The sequence below is a fragment of the Equus asinus genome, chromosome 8 (assembly GCF_041296235.1).
Source record: "Equus asinus isolate D_3611 breed Donkey chromosome 8, EquAss-T2T_v2, whole genome shotgun sequence".
Classification (NCBI taxonomy): domain Eukaryota; kingdom Metazoa; phylum Chordata; class Mammalia; order Perissodactyla; family Equidae; genus Equus; species Equus asinus.
In genome coordinates, this window is record NC_091797.1 from 41,705,111 (window position 1) to 41,725,477 (window position 20,367).

Here is a 20,367-nt window from a genome sequence, read left to right on the forward strand (position 1 = left end):
TTGAAAAATATTTCACTGCTTGAAAGGCCCTTCACGTACATGGTCACCTAACACAAAAGATGGGACATATGGAATACAGACATCTATGTTTCCACCAAAAGTCAAGGGTAACGAAATCTGAATACTTTCTATTGAGGACATCCAGTCCCTCACCCCTCTCCTCTGCAGGATGTGACTCTGGAGATTCTCAAGTAAGCAGAGTTTTCATAGACAGTCCCATTGCTTCTATGAAGTTCTTGAAGGATCCTCCCAAACTATTTCATCTTGGAAGGAATTTTCTGGAATCTAGAGAAAATTACATGTAATTAGGCTAGTGGGGAAATGATTTTGAGCTCTGTAACCCAAGACATGTGGAAAAACCCCCGGATCACATGCTACATTTCCACCATCCATTCCCTCCCACTCCCAAAACAAGCACTTACATTTTCACACACACAAGACATTTGCATTAGAAAGCTTCCAAAATTTAGTTTACTGTGTCTTCTTTGATCATTTGACCAATGAGTGAATCTGTGTTCAGGATGCTGAATACATAGGAAATCTTATAACAATTGGAGCCCATTTCTATCTTAACACATTAAAATTCTATTAACTTTAGTCATTATAGGACTATCCTTATAATTCTTATGTAATTAAATTATGAAAATTATTGACATCTTAAAATTGAAAATTATAAACACAAAACTTATAATCACACTGAGGAAATCTTTGAATGTACAGCATGCTAATTAAAGCATTAAGCAAGGTTGATTGTCATTTCTTAGTAATCATTAGCCTCGACCTAGTGAGAGTAAAGGCTTATTAAAAGGAATTTAAAAAGATATTCCATTATTCCTTGGAAAGAGCATAACTTTGAACTCTGAAAATCTAGGTTCACATCTTGATCTTGTTATTTAGAAGCTGTGTCACTTCAAGCAAGGATTTAACCTCCCTGTTCCAGAGTGAGCTCAGCTGTAAAATAAGGATGATATTGTCCCTTAAGGTGTTGTAGTAAACAAATAAGATAAAAAATATGAAAATGCCTTACAAATTGTAAATCATTGTGTAAATGCAAAGAATTATTAGCATTTCTAGCCAAAATCATGCTTTTTCTTCAGTCCATTTCCTCAGATCACCTTCAGTCATGCCATGCTGTTGGCCACTTCCTCCTTGAAACGGTCTTCATTAGCTTTTATAAACTGTTCAACCCTGATGTTCTCACATGTCAATGGCCATTACTTTTCTGCTTTTTCGAAACCAAAAGTCCTTTTCCTTAATTCTCTTTTTACCCATTTCCTCTTCAAAATGACGATGGTACTTTGGTGAACCACCAAAGAATTGCCAAAAGTATATCAAGCTCTGAACCCTCTCTCCCAGCAGAATTCTATATTTCCATTGCCATTCCTGACACATCTACTTGAAAATTTACATGTACTCTGGTTCAATAAATCCACTGTTTCCCTCTCCCCAACCAAAAGTAGCTGTTTTAGTTTCCTGTGGCTGCCATAATGAAGTACCACCAACCGGGGTACTTAAAACAACAGAAATTTTTTCTCTCACGCTTCTGGAAACCAGAAGTCCAAAATCAAGCTGTCATCAGGAACACACTCTCTGAAGGTTCCAAAGGAAAATGTGTTCTATGCCTTTCTTTTAGCCTCTGTTGTTGCCAACAATCCTTCTCATTCCTTGGCTTGTACATTTATCTTTGTTCCAATCTTCGCCTCCATCATCATATGGTGTTCTCCCTGTCTGTGTCTTGTCTCTGTTTTCCCTTCCTAGAAGGACACCATCCATATCAGATTAGAGCCCACGTAATCAAGTATGGCATTATCTTAACTTGATTACATATGCAAAGAATCTATTTTCAAATAAGATAATATTCTTAAGTACCAGGGGTTATGACATATATTTTTTGGAGACACAATTCAAACCATAACAGCAGGTTGTCATCTTTAGCCTCTCCATTTTTAACAAAAGAATCAACCAATCTCTCAGTCTTTAAGACTGGAACCCTTTTTGATTTTAATTGAGATAAAATGACATGTCAAGTTGTATTGGTTTCCAGTGTACAGCATACCGATTCGATACATGTACATACTGCAGAGTGATCACCGCAGTAAATCTAGTTAACATCTATCACCACACACTGTTACAAATTGTTTTTCTAGCATTTGTTGAATTTGGTTGGCTAATATTTTATTGAGAATTTTTGCATCTATTTTCATCAGGGGTATTGGCACATAATTTTCTTTTCTTATAACATTCCCGTCTGGGTTTAGTATCAGGATAATGCTGGCCTCATAAAATGAGGTTGGAAGTATTACTTCCTCTTCTGTTTTTTGAAAAAGTTTGGAAAGCTTCACTCTTCAAATGTTCGGTAGAATTCACCAGTGAAGCCATCTGCTCCTGGACTTTTGTTTGTTGGGAGGTTTTTGATTACTGATTCAATCTTCTTACTAGTAATCAGTCTATTCAGTTTCCCATTTCTTCCTGATTCTATCTTGGTAGGTTGTATGTTTCTAGGAATTTATCCATTTCTTCTAGGTTGTCCAATTTGTTGCTATATAACTATTTAAGTAGTCTCTTATGATCCTTTGTGTTTTTGTGGTATCAGTTTTAATGTCACCTCTTTTGTTTATTATCTTATTTGTTTGAGTCCTCTCTTTTTCTTGGTGAGACTATCTAAATATTTCTCTATTTTGTTTATCTTCCCAAAAATCCAATACCTAATTACATTGATCTTTTCTATTGTCTTTTTAGTCTTTATTTCATTTATTTCCATTTTGATCTTGGTTATTTCCTTCCTTCTCCTGAGTTTTGGATTCATTTCTTTTTCTTTTTCTATGTCTTTGAGGTGTAAAGTTAGGTTATTTATTTGAGATCTTTCTAGTGTATTCATATAGGCATTTATTGCTATGAACTTTCCTCTTAGAACTGTTTTTGCTACCTCCTATACATTTTGGTACATTGTACTTCCATTTTCAATTGTCTCAAGGTATCTTTGAATTCTCTCTTTATTTCTTCTTTGACCCTTGTGTTGTTCAAGAGCACACTCTCCACATGTTTGTGAATTCTCAAGTTTTCTTTCTGTAATTGATTTCTAGTTTCATACCATTAATATCATTGTGATCAGAAGTGACGCATGATAGGATTTCAATCTTCTTACATTTATTAAGACTTGTTTTGTGGCCTCACATGTGAGCTGTCCTGGAGAACGTTCTGTGCATACTTGGAGCAAAGTGTATTCTGCTGTTTTGGATGGAATGTTCTGTAAATATATCTTAAGACCATTTGATCTAACTAGTCATTTAACTGCAATGTTTCTTTATTGATTTTCTGTTTAAACATCTATCCTTTGATGAAAATGGAGAACTGAATTCCCCTGCTAATGAAGTATCATTGCATTGCTGTCCGTTTTTCCCTTTTGGTCTGATAAAATTTTCTTCACATATTTAAGTGCTCTGATGTTGATTGTATCAACATTCTTAAAAGTAATAGCCTGTTGGTGGATTGACTCCTTGTCTTCATACAATGACTCTTTAGTCTCTTATTACAATCTTTGTCTTCAAGTCTATTTTGTCTGACTTAAGAATAGCTACCCCAGCCTTCTTATCCATTGCGTGGACTATGTTTTTAGTTCCTGTGTTTTCAGTTCTGTACATTCATAAAGGTGAAGTAAGTCTCTTCCAGCAACATACAGTTGGGTCTTTTTGTTTTATCCATTCAGCCACTCTATGTCTTTGGATTAGAGCACTTAATCTGTTTACATTTAAAGTAATTTATGACTGGTATGGACTTATTAACATTTTGTTCATTAATTTCTGGCTGTTTTGTAATTTTTTTCTACCTTCTTGTCTGATTTCCTCTTTTGTGATTTGTTGATTTTTCTGAATTGATATGCTTTGATTCCTTTCTCTTTATTTTTGAATATCTAATATAGGTGTTTGCTTTGCAGTTACCAGGAGGCTCGCATAAAATATATTTTTTATAACAGTGAGTTTTCAATTGATAAGAATTTAAGTTCAAATGCATTCTAAAGTTCAACATTTTTGTTCCCTCTCGCACATGTTTTATGTGTTGATGTTACATTATACATCTTTTTATTTTTTGTAACTATTAACAAATTATTGTATTTATAGTTATATTTACTTCTTTTATCTTTTAAGCTTCATACTGCATTTATAAGTGATTAACTCATCACCGTTACAACATTAGGTTATTCTGAATTTTATTGCTGAGGACACTTGGAGGAAAATTATGTCTTGCTGAAGTTGTAGGGTAAACACTGTGTCCCTCAAGACGAAGCAGTGGAGAAGCTAGATCAGAATCCTCACACTTTCTTTCCAGTTTTAACGACTATAATTGTGCTGGGAAGTCCTCTTCTTCAGCCCCTACTACCATCATACATGTATACACCAATACCTCAGGATTTCTTACAGTTTCTCTATTTATCTTCTCTAAATTTTCTGGGATTTATCTTGGAAGAGAGATTCAGCTTCTTGTTTAGGACCAGACTCTGTTTTTTTGTTCCTTTTGTCCTTTATCTCTTGCTTATATTTTGAGAATTCTAAGTATTGAAAGATACTAGTCATATTTATTGCATATTCCATGTCTAAAAATTCAAAAATCCAAAGTCTTTATGAATCTGATTCTGCTCCTTTGTTTATCCCTTGTGCTTACTCATGATATCTTATTTCCTTGTGTGTTGATATGATTTTTGACTGTGAATTGCTCATTCCATTGAAACTTTACCTGTGGGAAGGTGACATATAGCTGTGGTTCTACACATATGATTTGCATTTATTTGTTGATCTACTTAGATGCACTATCAAATACTTTCAAAGCAACACTGAATGAGAAAGGACAATGGAGGATTATTTCTTTTAAATTAAGGGGAAAAACTTCAACCCAGATGTTTTATCCAGTAAAATGGCCATTTAAATAGAGAAGCATGATAAAAACTTCTCAAATATATAAAGCCTCAGAAATCAGACAAGCAAATGCCTACGTTAAAAAGGAACAAACTAAAATAATGTTATGATTGAATCACATCTCAATAGTTAAAAGAGCTCTAAATGAACTAAGCAGTGCCTCTCCCAACCCCACATTTAAAAAACAAAGACTAATGGGGGAAAAATCTTCAAGTTTATACTGTTTAAAGAGAAACACCAAAACATAGGGTTATAAAAAAGATAAAAATAAGAAAATATTCCAGGCTGGTGTTATGATTTTAATATCTAATAAACAGACTTTAATCCATTTTAAGACAAAAAGCAATATTAGATATGGAGATTTTACTAACCAAAGATAAAAGTGTAAAAGTTCAAGGGGCCGGCCCTGTGGCTGAGTGGTTCAGATCACACACACTGCTCCTGTGGCCCAGGGTTTCGCTGGTTTGGATCCTGAGCGTGGTCATGGAATCACTCATCAAGCCATGCTGACGTGGTGTCCCTCAGAGCTGAGTCAGAAGGACCTACAACTAGAATGTACAGCTATGTACTGGAGGGCTTTGGGGAGAAAAAGAAAAAAAGAAGAAGATTGGCAGTAGATGTTAGCTCAGGCGCCAAGTTTTTAAAAAATGAAAAAAGTTGAATTCATTATGAATTTAAAACATAAATGCCCCTATTAAAATAGCCCTGAAATATATAGATAGAAATTCAAGAAGAAAGAGTTAAATCCACCATCAGAGTATAAGATTTCAACACACTACTTTAGACATTTCGTAAAAAGACAAAATAAAAATAAACAAAGATATAAAAGATCTTATAACAAAATTCATCTAAAGAAAACTATAGTTTCTGTATCCAAAATAGAAAAGACCCTTTTTTCCCAGGCATGGAAGGAATATTACACAAAGAAAGCCTCAAACATATTTTAAAGAGAGTTGTCATCCAGTCCATGATCTCTTGCCAAAACACATTAGAAATTAACATCAAGGTATACATAAAACGATCTTCTGTTTAGAAATTTGTGTTTTTTCAGACATATATATTGCATATATCTTCTTCCAAATTGTAGCTGGTCCATCAATTTTCTAAGTGTTGTCTTTTGAGGAGCATAAATTTTTAATTTTGATAAAGTCCAATTTGTAATTTTTTTATGGTTAATGCCTCTAATGTCCTAAGAGATATCTCTTTGCCAGAAAGGAGGGATATTCTCTTATATTTTTTCCTGTATGCTACAAAGCTGTACCTCTTCTGTCTAAGATTTTGATCCATCTCTAATTAATTTGGGGGTCTGGTATGAGATATGTCCCGGTTCATTTTTTAAATATGTGTATTCAGATATGTATAAATATGATGTTCTAGTGCCATCTGGTAAAAAGTTATTTTCTTCATTGAATTTTCTTCATGATTTTATCAAATTCAATTGACACAGCTGTGGGACTCTTTCTGGACTCTCTATTTTGATAGTACATTTATTTGTCTGTCCTTAGGACAATTCCATACTGTTTGATTATATAGCTGTACAGTATGTCTTGAAGTAGCTAGTTCAAGTCATCCACCTTTGTCTTTATCCTTTGCATTTTTACATAAAATTTACAATCTGTTTGCCAATTTCTAAATAATAAAAACAAAGCTAGCTGAGATGTTGATTGTAACCACGTTGGATCTACAGATCAATTTGGGAAGATTCCCATCATAACAACATTTAGCCTTCCAACCCATGAGCACAGTATATCTCTCTTTATTTAGGTCTTTAATTTCACTTAGCAATGTTTTAGTATTTTCAGGATAGAAGTCTTGAATATATTGCAATAAATTTATTTTAATCATTTTGTTTTTGACACTACTGTAGACTGGATTGTATTTCATTTCCCAGTTGTTTGTTGTGAATCTGTAGAAAGAGAATCTATTTTAATAAATTGACCTTGTATCCTACAATCTTGATAAATTCACTTTAAATTTTAATGTTTTGGGAATTCCTTAGGTTTTTCTACACAAAAGCACTTTGTTTCCAAATACTCGCTTTCAAATTTGTTTTGTTTTCTTTTTCCAACTGATTTCGTTGATTAGAATATATAATGTTGATAAAAGGATGAAAATAGATTTATTTGCTCTATTCTCAAATTTAGAGGGAATTCATTTATCACTTCACTGTTAAGTATGATTTTAATTCTAGGTTTTTCGTAGATGCCCTTTAACAGATTAAAGAAGTTTCCTTCTGTTTCTGGTTTTTATCATGAATAGTTTTTAATTTTACCAAGTTATTTTTCTGAGCCTATTGAGATGATTATATATTTATCTTTTGTTCTATCAATGTGGTGAATTCCATTAATTGATTTTTGAATGTTAAATAAACAACCTTACATTCTGGGATAAAAATCACTACGTCATGATGTACTATGCTTTTTATATCTTGTTCAATTTTTCTGCTAATATTCTGTCAAGATTTTTGCATCTATATTCATGGAAGATTTGATTCTGAACTTTATTTTCTTATAACGCTCTCCTTCGTTCATGACATTAGTAATGTGTCCTTTCTCTCTTTTTTCCTTTTTTCTTTGTTTTTTTCTTTGAGGAAGATTAACCCTGAGCTAACATTTGCCACCAATCTTCCTCCTTTTGCTGAGGAAGACTGGACCAATTGTTGTTTTTGATCAGGAAGGATAAGAGGACTGCATCTGTCCTTCAAACATATTTCCAATTTAAGGAGTAACTTCAGAACACTGATAAATAATTCTCTCTCATCTTTTTCTGACATGAACTTCATGACTATTTACCTAAATCTATTTATGCATCCATTTATCTATCATTTCCCCTATCTAGGAATGCATATCTATGTATTCCGACAAATTAAAATGCCTTTCTAATATCTAATATTCAACTTAAATAACTCCTACTCATAAATGCTATATTCAGATAAATCATTATAACTATGTGTGCAATCACTACAAAGTTTTATGGGCACCTAAATCCCTCTAATTTAGCGTTTTCCTCCAAAATTATTCTCTTACATGGAACATTTCCTGCATTTCCTTTTACTTTTCCATAAATGTCCTTTTCTTATCTACATATAAAATGGTTTATTACTTTTTTCATTAAGTGTGTCTCACAAAAAGTAAATTATTTCATCTGGAAACTCAGTTCTTCAACTTGAGGAATGTATTTCTATTTAATACCTTGAATCTGCACAAAACTGTTACGTTCAGGCTGAAATCTGAGGTGCTCTTTGTAAAATTAAAGCTGCTAGAACTAATAAGAAAATTAAGTAAAGTCACAGAATATAAAATCAACATACAGAAATCAGTTGCTTTTCTATACTCTAACAGTGAGATAACTGAAAAATAAAGAAAACAGTATCCTTCACAATAGCATCAAAAACAATAAAAGATTTCTAATTTAACCAAGAAAAAGGCAAAAGATCTGTACACTGAAAACTGCTAGACATTGATGAAAGAAATTGAAGAAACAAATATAAGTAAAGATATTCCACATTCATAGATTGGAAGAATTAATATCGTTAAAATGTCCATACTACCCAAAGTCATTTAGAGATCTAGTGCAATCTCTATCAAAATTCCAATGACATTTTTCACAGAAATAGAAAAGTAATTCTAGAATTTGTATATAGCCACAAAAGACCTCGAATAGCTAAAGCAATCCTGAGAAAGAAAATCAAAGCTGCAGACATCACACTTCCTGATTTCAACTTTATTACAAAACTGTATTCATCACAACAGTAGGGTACTGGCATAAAAATAGACACATAGACGAATGGAACAAAATTGACAGCCCAGGAAAAAACCCCTGTATATACAGTCAACTAATATTTGACAAGAGAGCCAAGAATACACAATAGGGAAAGATAGTCTCTTCAATAAATAGTGTTGGGAAAACTGTATAAACACATGCAGAAGGATGAAATTGGATGCCTACACCAATCACAAAAATTAACTCGAAATAAATTAAGGCTTCAACATAAGACCTGAAACTGTGAAATTCCTAGAAGACAACATGGGGAAAAGCTTCTTGATATTGTTCTTGGCAATGATTTTTGGATATGACATCAACAGCACAACAAAACAAATGCAAAAGTTAATAAGTGCAACTTCATCAAACTAAAAGTCTTCTGCACAGCAAAACAAACAATGAACAAAACGAAAACGAACTTATGGATTGGAAGAAAATATTTGCAAACTACCTATCTAATAAGAGATTAATATTCAAAATATATAAGGAATTCATAATACTCAATGGCAAAAAAAAAATTCTGATGAAAAAACGGATGAGGGGCTGGCCCAGTGGCATAGTGGTTAAGTTTGTGCACACTGATTCGGCGGCCCAGGGTTCATGGGTTCAGATCCCAGGCGCCAACCTCTGTATCGCTCATAAGCCATCCTGCAGAGGCATCCCACATACAAAGTAGAGGAAGATTGGCAGAGATGTTAGCTCAGGGACAACCTCCCTCAAGCAAAAAGAGGAAGATTGGCAACTGAGATACTACCTCACACCTGTTAGAAGGGTTATTATCAAAAAGACAAGAGATAATAAGTGTTAGGGAGGATGTGGAGGAAAGGGAAGTTTTGTACATTGTTGGTGTGAATGTGAATTGGTACAGCCACTATGGAAAATAGTATGGAGGTTCCTCAAAAAATTAAGAATAGAACTGCCATATGATCCAGCAAACCCACTTCCATTTATATATTCAAAGGAAATAAAATCAGGATCTTAAATGTCCACACTCCCATGTTCATTGCAGCATTGTTCACAATAGCCAAGATATGAAAACAACCTGAATGTCCATCTACAGATATGTGAATAAAGAAGAGGTGGTATATTCCATGTATCTATGTGGTATGGAATATTATTCAGCCACAAGAAAGAAGGATATCCTGCCATTTGAGACAGCATGGATGGACATTGTGGGCCTTAGGCTGAGTGAGATAAGTCAGACAGAGAAAGACTGATACTCTATGATATCACTTATATGTGTAATCTAAAAAAGCCAGACTCACAGAAACAGAGAGCAGAATGGCAGTTGCCAGTGCCTGGGAGGTAGGGGAAATGGGGAGATGTTGGTAAAAGGGTACAAAGTACCAGTTATACGTTGAATAATTTCTGGGGATCTGCTGTGCAGCATGGTGACTATAGTTAACAACACTACAATATCCTTGAAAGTTGTTCAGAAAGTAGATCTTAAATGTTCTCACCACAAAATTTAAAAAAAATAATTATGTGAGGTGATAGGGTGTTAACTAAGACTATTGGTAATCATTTTGGAGGCCCAGGGTATCAAATCATCACATGGTACACCTTAAACTTACGCAATGTTATGTGTCAATTATATTTCAATAAAGCTAGAGGAAAAAGTTAAAAATAAATATTGTACCTCACATTGAAATAATTTTGGAGAAGAAAACACATCCTTTCTGGTTCCAAATTTTTTTAAAAGCAGGAATGGACAACAAAAAACTATAAATAAAAATTTCTGTTCACCAATTTGAATTGTAAAATGCTTTAATTACATCATATTTAAGTTTTGGTAGTTGGTATTTCTTATACCTGGCCCGATTTATTTTGTCAATAACCTATCCTCTGTAGTGGTTTGAGTTCAAGATTCCTCCTCAAACTTCTTTCCCTTCTTCAATTTCTCTATCTCCCTTCTTTGTTTCCTCCCATTTCCTTTCAATGTTTGTTCTTTTGTGTTTTACTCACCTTGTCCCCTAATCCACCATAACAAGAATGATTTATATCATTCTCCAATCAAAGAATATATTTTGCAATTATATTGCCAATACTTACCGAATACTGTGTACATATGTATGAATGTATGTGTGTATGTTTGTATATATCACCAATCCAATTATTTGTTATGAATACCATATGCTATTTTCTCTCCCCTAGTCCCTTTACACATGCAACCTACAGAAACATTAAGTACAAAATGAAGACACATTTTTCCAAAACGTTGAATCATTTCAGATTTATTAAGTTGCTGACATTTCCAATAATATTTCTTTTTCTAATATCACAGAGCTGCTACCTTCTTTTAAAGCCCTTCTGAGCTACAATTTCTGCCCTAAACACTTGTCCACATGTTACCATTTGACGCCATCAGGAATTACAAGAGTGATGGAATTTCCTGTTCTTTGGTGAGCTGAAGCTCCAAAAGGAAAAAACTCTATTCTCTTACATGCATTACAACTACACTTTATCACTGAGAAAAGAATGCTGACATTTGTACTAAATAAAATAATAAATTTCTTAGACAGAAAAAGGCTGCAGATTGCCATCTTATACAATTCCTACGTATGTCAGGTGCTATATTGTTTGCTGCTGTTATATCTAAGATCTTCTATCACACTATATTCTCCAACAGATTATCCTTTGGATGTGTTAAAATTATTGATTTTGAACCATAATTTGGTATTCCATAAGCTTGTTAACCAAATTGCTGCGGAAAAATTTTTATAGCTCTGGTGTTTTGATTGTACAATCATATTTGCTGCAATATTTAGTATTTTGTTCCTTCTTTTCCAATACTTATAGCTTTTTTTATTCCTCTCTAATTTTATTGGCCAACACTACCAGAACAAGGTTAATTAACACAAAGAGTAGCAACAACATTTCCTGTTCCTAACATTTATGGGTTTGGTTCTGGTAAGACTAATGTGTTTACTTTTTAAATTGATTTTATAAGCAAGAGAATGTTCCTATATAAGGAAACAATATGTAGGTGCTTGTTTATAGCATATGCCCATTTTTTTCTATTTAAGGAAGCAGGCAATCATTTTAATTAGACAACTAACCCCAGAATAAGTAGTAACTACATCAAAAACAGGAAGTGCTGATTGATAATCTCCAATGGGGAAAAAACAGAGAAGAGGTTTAACAGCTGACTAACCAAAACAGGCACATCAAGTGACTCAATACAATTGAGTTGTAACAGTTCCATGGTGCTAAATTAAACAAATTGTTCTAAAGAAGAACGTTAATTGCTTAGATTTGATTTCTCATTTCTTGAGAGGGGAACTCTCTATGTGTCTCTGTTAATTAAAATGAAGAATTGATAAAGCAGCAGTAAGTTTTCCACAATTCTAACAGATCACAGTATATATAAAAATGACAAGCTAGTAGGTATATAATATTGACCAAGAAAGTGAAATTATAAAATTATTTAGAGAGATGTTCTAGATTTAAAGAAGTAAAAATCTAAGTTAAAGGAATGGACTTTTAAAAGCCTCATTTATGTAACAAATAACTGTAACTCTAGAGAATACTCATTGCTTATTAGTATCTTGGCTTTAAAAGCCATACCAGACCCATTTCCTGAACAAGAATCAATCCCAATTCTTTTTAACTAATTGATACTGATATTTTTCTTTATTAACACTTTCTCTTTTATTTCTTCGGGTTCCTTTCTCTTTTTTTTTCAATTATTTTGTTGAGATTATAATGGTTTACAACATTGTGTAATTTCAGGTGTGCATTATTATTTATCAGTTCCTTTTAATGCTATCTTATAATGGGTGCTTATATGACTTATTTTAATTCTTTGTTTAATAAAAATGGTTTGACTTCTGGGGGCACAAAACAGAGCATTGTCTTCCCTGCTGGAAGAAGAAAGCATGCTTCATAGAGTAAGAAACTTAACTATGACTACTGAAAAAACATCCACTACATAAAAACATTCAAAGTGAAAGGAGCATCACAGGGAAAATCTGATCTGTGAAACTAGAAAAACAGGGAAACACTAAATCAAGAAGGACCTTGACAACCATGTTTAAGAGTTTACACTTTATTCTGAAGACAATGGTGCACTGTCAAAGAAGTTTAAGCAGAAAAGTAAATTATCATTTTTACATATTAAGAAGATTCCTCAAATCCACTTTCATAGTCTCACCACTTAAATCAACATCCAGTTGTGGAGGATGTACACACGCATTCAACATATATAGAGAGAATAAGATAATTCACATATTTCTTTCAATCAACAACAGTTAGAGTTTACACTGAAACTACTTTCAGATTTTCAGAATTCCAGCTCATTTGTATAATATTTGTTAAGCATAAAGTTTTGAGAACATAGAATGCATAAGACATAGAATTACCCTGGGAATAGAAAGATGAAAAAGAAATAGGTCCATCCTGAAGGAGTTCACATTCTAGTATGGAACATACGCAGCCAAGAATTAATTACCATGGCCACTGATTAGTAATATTAATAATTAGGTAGGAAGCGTTACAAGACCTCAAAGAAGAGAGCAAGTGGGGATTTTTTGGCCTTCATAAAGAATATGATCCTTGAGAAAAGTCTTTAATTAGAATGGGCCATACTATATGGAAAAATAGGACAAGATTTACCTTTCAGATGAAACAGCATATTAGAGCAAAAGAATACATAATAGAATGGCCCCAAACTGGAATGCATACACAGTGAATAGCAAATTGTGGACATCTTCCCACAACTATGGGGTCCATAGAATAAATGCAGTTTCGTCTGTTAGAGGTGTGCTTTTTATATAATATTGTAGACATAGTAACCAAAACTATTTTTAAGCAAAGAAGTGATGTGGTTATGTAGTTTAGGAAAAATAATTCAGATAACACTAGAGAAACTGGGAGTTGATTTCGTTGGAAGATCTCCTAGATGAATTAAATGGTTCACACAAGATTAAAAAGATTAATAACTTGATAACAAATGGAAAATGTATGCTGGAAAGTGAATGCATTCTAAAAAACATGTCAGAAAGAGAATCATCAAAGCTTTGATTCAGTATTGGGACCAAAACAAAGAGAAGAACCAAGGATAATTCAGGGAGTTCTCACTGGGATTACTGAGGGTTTGGAAGTGAGATTATGGAAATTTGATATGCAAAGGCAGGAGCTATTTTCAGAAGAGGATAGATTACATTGTAAAGTAATTGAAACTTTAAAGTTCACAAATAATCCATGTGTATGTAGCCAAGATTTCATTTGCTTTAATATGCAACTCAAGAGGGGGTCTAAATTGTAGATATGGAATAAAGATTTATCATACAGATAGGTGGTAGTTCGAGCCATGGAAATGGCAAAGTCTCTCAGGAACAGTGTGAAGAGACAAAAGAGAGTCAAGGATAGAATTTGGGAGATCTACACATTGAAGTTGATGCCAATGAGAAAGAAAAGTGAGACTCAGGGAGCCAAGAAATAGTAGAAAAACAAATAGAAGTCAGTAAATAGCATAATTTCTTGAAGGAGAGGAACATGATCGGTACCAAGTTACATCAAGTAAGATAACGGCTCATCTACCTTGTATGATGGGAAAGATTTTGTGTATTGAAGATTTCACAGAAAGTAGCTTCATAAGAGTAGTAGGGGAAGAATACAAATAAGAGCACTTCGAAGTGTTGATGCGAGGAGAACACACGTGGCTATTTTGTGTACCATCAAAAAGATTCTAAGTGAATGAAGGAGAGAGCTAGAAGAGTGTCTGGTGTGGGCGGAGGGGCTAAATTCTAATTTTATTTTTCAGATAGGATACACGAACATACCTTTAGGCTATGGATAAATAGATAATGGGATACAAGAAGCTGAAGATGGGATAGATTATAACTGAGTAACCAAGTCTCCTAAAAGTGGAAGGTAATAGAGTTAGTAGTACCATTGGGAAGCATTTTTTTTATCGAATCAGTAATAGTGGTGGGATATAACAAATATGGGAAAAAACAGGCTCAGAGACGTATGTTTAGTGGATACTTTTTTCCCTTTTAAGTAAGAAAAAATATTTCTGAAGACAGGGATGAAGAATTTAAAGACTAGTCATGAGGATGTAATGTACACTGGGGAGACTATAGTTAATAATTCCATATTGTATATTTAAAAGTTGCTAGAGAGTAGATCTTAAAGTTCTCATCACAAGAAAAAAGTTTGTGACTATGTGTGGTGAGGGATGTTAACTAGACTTATCGTGGTGATCACTTCACAATATATACAAATATTGAATCATATGTAGTACACCTGAAACTAATGTAATGTTATATGTCAATAATATCTCAATTAAAAGAATAATTTAAAGACTAGCTGAAAATGCAATCAATACTATTAAATTTGGGAGATGGAAGTTAAGCAGAGACAATAGGTTCACTCCTAGTCAACTTGGCAGGATAGGATTGACCATCTGTTGATGTCACCTCTCCAGAGCCCTCCTGTTTGGCTGCTCCCCAGAGGCAGCCAAACTCTGGATACCTGAACTGAAGCTAATGAGTTACATGGGACAGGACACTCTTAGAGCCACTAGAAAAAACACATCTTCAAATGTCTCAGTCCCTAAAGCATATACTTTGACTTTGGGGACTTATTAATATAACCCTCAGATGTAGTATTAGCCCTTTTATTCATGGACAGATTCCATAGAATTCATAGATTCAAACTTCTGTTTAGCTATAGATTCAATTGTCCACTCTAATTTATACTCACTCTTATGCAGTGAAACACTTTATAAAATGAGTGAACAACCTTCCTGGGAAAACCCTGGCAATGACACAGTTATGCTAACACTAATTATAAAAAGAATTGGTAATGCCTTTAACAGCCTGATGGCATAGCAATTTGCACTTTCCTTGCCTTTGATGATTAACCAATCTTACAGATTATCCTGCCCAAGATTGGCATAATTTAAAGCACTTTTTAAATACATGGATCTGTATTTATTCTAAGGATTCTGTTCTATCTATTTCATCCTCTAACATGTTTCTCTAGTTCCACAACCACGTACGACTTAGTAATCGCTGAACATACCAGCATTCATGGGAGACCAGCAGTCAGGTGGTTTCATCTGCCACATATTAACTTTCCCATCAATATGTCAATCTTCTAGTTTCATAAAACTATAGCGGTCCTTCAAAGACCATCTTGCTTCTTTTAGAAGGTTGCTGTATATCTGCATAGGCTGTATATCTGTAATCTTTGTTATTCTTCGATGGAAGAAGATGCCATAGTCTTAGCCCAACACCCATTCAAATGTTTCTAAGTCCAGCTAAGGTTGTTCCTTTCTCCTGATTCTTTAGACCCAAAAAGGTGGTGGTGCTACCTGCAGAATTGGCATCTATGCATTGGTGAGCTCTTCACTTAGAGTAAGTTCTAGACTCGAAGAGGAATCTGAACTCCAGATTAGCTAAATATCACTTCAGTGGAGAAGTAGAAGGACGTAAGTATTATCTCCTCCAATTCAAACCAAGTCTTCGGTGCTAGGTCTTAGATGCACACCATCTGTATTTATGTTTTAGATGTAAGGGGTAACAAAGGTATACTTGTATAGGAGAGAAGCCTTCATTGGATATTCATACCAAGTAAGGGAAATCAGTTTTTCCTCTTACTGTGGACTTCTGCTATCTACATACCAATCGGAGCATGAGAAATAGCAACATTATCAATAAAAACCTTAGCAATTATCATGCTCACAATGTACCTTATTTATGAACTTGGAATAAAATAGAACTAATACCTGCATCTTAGGCTTACTGTTGCATAGCAGGCATTTCTAATAAAGAACTGTTAGAATTTGACAGGCAAGGTTACATTATACTACTGAAATTGGTAGAATTGTGTTGCCCCCCAAAAATATGTTGAAATCCTAACCCCTGGTTCCTATTAATGCGACCTTATTTGAAAACAGGGTCTTCGAAGATGTAACCAAGTTAAGATGAGGTTATTCTCAGTTATGATGGGTCCTAACCCAATATGACTGGTATTCTTAAAAGAAAAAGAGAAAGACAGACAGGCAAGGGAGAATGCTGTGGACAACTGAGACAGTAATTGAAGTGCTGCAACTGCAACCCCAGGAAGCCCCAAAATTGCCATTAAACCACCAGAAGCCAGGTTGCAAGGATTGTCTTTCCCCTACACGTTTCAGAGGTCCTGCAAACACCTTTGTGTGGGACTTCTAACCTCAACAACTGAGAGACAATAAATTTCTGGTGTCTTAAACCACCTAGTTTCTAGTACTGTCTTATGGGACACTAGGAAATAATACAACGTAATGAAATTTATATTAAAATATCCATGTCAATTTAATTTGACTTTTGTAGTTACAATGAATTTTACATGTTTTTTTATCAGAATATATGCTTTCTTGATTCAGATCACTTTGACATCATATTCCAGACTGAGTCATGAGATATTTCAGTGATCTCTGAGAAATGACAGCCTATTTGAGAGCATTTTAAGAGCCTTCAACTGGCACCGTGGTGGACTGGAGAAGCTCCTTTTCTCTGACTCTTAAAGCACAAGGATAGAGAGAAGAAGCAGAGGTAAGCACCAACATGTGATAAAGCAAATTCTGGCCACTAATGACAGTTTTATGATTCTGAATATTTTGAAGCAAGGCCTGATAATCTGGAAACTATAGAAATTAAGAACCATGCTGTCACTAAAGGATGTGCAGGGAGTGAGGAGAGTATATTCAAAATACGACAGTAGATCTATTGGAACATAAACCTACCAGGATTCAGTAAAGAACTGCAAACATTATGACTTTTATTTGTTAAAATCTACATATATTATCTCTTTTATTTGGAAGGAGAGAAGGTCAGGAAGTAGGGGAGGGGGAGCAGCCTTTAGCTAATTAGTGGGAGATTTGTGCTTAGAATCCATGTATCTTGATTCCCATTTTATTGCATTTTAGAACTTATTATTCCAAATTAATTTCACCCTTTGGAAACACAGGAACAGCAGCTACCAAAACAATCACTGAAAGGATTTAGGAATAAAAGAATTAGGGGTACCAAGAACCCAACAGGAAAGGCATAATAGAGAGGTGGCAGAATATCCTCTTGCCTGGTCATGGATTTTGCTAATAGAAAAGTGACGTTTACAAAAGATTAACAGAGTCCTGCAAGGGGCAACACAGCATTTAAAAAAAATCTAAAATTTGAATGGTCAAGACCGTTTATTAACTGTTGTTCAAGATTTCTTTTGTTTTGCCCCTGTACACATAAATGTCCATAACCCCCAAATTCACTTTATGTAACTTATTACAGATTTTAAACTTCTTCCATATTTTCAATTATTCAACAGATATTTTTTGTGAATCTACCACAAGCCAGACTCTTTTCTAGGCTGTGCTGATATTACGAAATATTACTGTTGTTTAGGTATTTTTTATTGTTAAACTTGCCTCGTGGAGGGTGTGTATGTGTGTTCGTGTGTGCAAGAGAGACAGAGTAGTTTATTTCCGAGAATAACCTCTATGATTTTAATGGAAAATGTTTCAGATGAGGTTGGTATTTATAGGAAGAGCTGAGTGACAAGTATAAATTAATTACTCTATTACATTGAAGAATTTAAAAAGAGAATTATGAAGTGAAAGAAAAGAAAAGAGTAAACATTGTCTTGGTGGTTTCCTGAGTTTTTCCTGAAAGTGGTATCATTGCTGATGACTGAAGATCCATCCTCTGAAATATGAGGTTTGGATACAATGAATTCTTAAATTATTTCCAGTCTTTAAACATGATTTCAGGCTCCATACTCAAATGTTCCATTGGTGTATGTATTAAAATGTATTGTTCCCTTTGAATAAAATTGGTAATGGTAAATGCTATTATTTATGCTTCTTCAGGAAATATACTTTTTCTCCACAAAACAGAAATAAGAAAGCCAGTCTGAAATATTTCAGTTCTTCACGGAAAACAAAGAGAGAGGGATTAGGGGAGTACACATTTGCAACTAATTCAAGACAATTAGATTAGGTTTAATTTTTGGAGAAACTTGGATTATCTTTAGAGGTCATGCAATCATAAAATGACAGTGTCCCCTAGCAGTAGAGAATTCATGTCAGGGAGTCAGTTTTGAATCCTGCTTCTGCCATTTATTTGGTGAGTCACCCGGGAAAATTACTGAACATCTGTAACCCTCAGTTACAGGTCAGCAGAGATCACGATAACACCAGCTCATAGAGTTGTGAGAAAATGCATAGAAATTTTAGACCAGTGCCTGAAACATAGAAGATACTCATATATAGTACCTATTTATTGCTCCCTTTCTCACCAACAAGGAAGTGACTGTGAAAACGCTTCAAGCTAAGTGGTGGATTGAACAAGCAAGATAACAGTATCGAGTCCTCTTAATTCCAATTGACAGAGTAAAATGGAAAAAACTAATGACAGCACCTTCTCTGGATTCATTCTCCTGGGCTTCTCCGGCAGGCCTCAGCTAGAAACTACTCTCTTTGTGGTCATATTGGTCATCTACTTTTTGAGCTTTCTAGGTAATGGCACAATTATCCTTTTGTCAGTTTTGGATCCTCGCCTCCATACCCCTATGTATTTCTTCCTCTCCAACCTCTCTTTCATGGATCTTTGTTTGACTACTTGCACTGTCCCTCAGACACTGGCCAACTTTAAGGGGAAAGACAAGATCATCACCTATGGTGGCTGTGTGACCCAACTTTTCATTTCCTTGGGACTCGGGGGAACAGAATGTGTCCTCCTGTCTGTCATGGCCTATGACCGCTATGCAGCTGTGTGCCGCCCACTCCACTACATGGTGATCATGCATCCCCAACTTTGCTTGAAGCTTACTGTAACTGCTTGGTTTACAGGACTTGGTAGTTCTGTAGTACAGACGGCATTGACCATGACTCTCCCCCTCTGTGGTAAAAACCAAGTAGATCATTTCTTCTGTGAAGTTCCAGTGATGCTGAAACTGGCCTGCACCGAGACCTCCATCCACGAGACTGAAATGTTTACCGTCAGTGTCTTCTTCTTGGTGGTGCCTCTGTCATTCATCTTAATATCCTATGGTCACATCACCAGTGCAGTCCTGAAGATGAAGTCAGCCCAGGGGAGGCGGAAGGCTTTTGGAACCTGTGGCTCTCACCTAATGGTAGTGATCATTTTCTTTGGTACACTCATCTCCATGTACCTCCAGCCTCCCTCCAGTTATTTGAAGGATATGAACAAAAGCATTGCCCTCTTCTATACTCTGGTGACTCCCCTGCTGAATCCCCTGATTTACTCTCTCAGGAACAAGGATGTCAAAGGGGCGCTAAGGAGACTAGTGAGGACAACCATAGATTGAGAAAGAGCTAATGCAGGGCTTGCAGGCCAAAGCGCTTGTGCACCAAACTTCTCAGTGACTAGAAACTAGTTTTAACTTAATTTAAGAAATTCTTATAACACACCTACTATGTACAAAGTGCTATTCTAGGTACATAGGATATATCAGTGATCGAAACAGAGACCCTTGTCCCCATGGAGCTAAACCTTCTAGTGGGGAAAATATAAGTTAAATAAGATAAGCTAAAAACAAACTGCAGTATATCATGAACTAGAATACTATACAACAATAAGCATAAACAAATTATAAGTAGGTACCACAACGTGAAGGATTCTCACAAACACAATGTTGATTGAAATGAGCCAGGTACAATTCATACTGTATGATTGCATTTCTATAAACTTCAAAA

At 34.8% G+C, this 20,367-nt stretch overlaps 1 protein-coding gene across 1 annotated transcript; it reads left to right on the plus strand.

The window, feature by feature from the left end:
- The first annotated feature begins 19,046 nt into the window (after positions 1-19,046).
- Positions 19,047-19,979, plus strand: LOC123288247 (olfactory receptor 2G6-like). The gene has a single exon (XM_070516795.1). The coding sequence runs from the start codon at positions 19,047-19,049 to the stop codon at positions 19,977-19,979; it is 933 nt and encodes a 310-aa protein (XP_070372896.1).
- Positions 19,980-20,367: the final 388 nt, after the last annotated feature.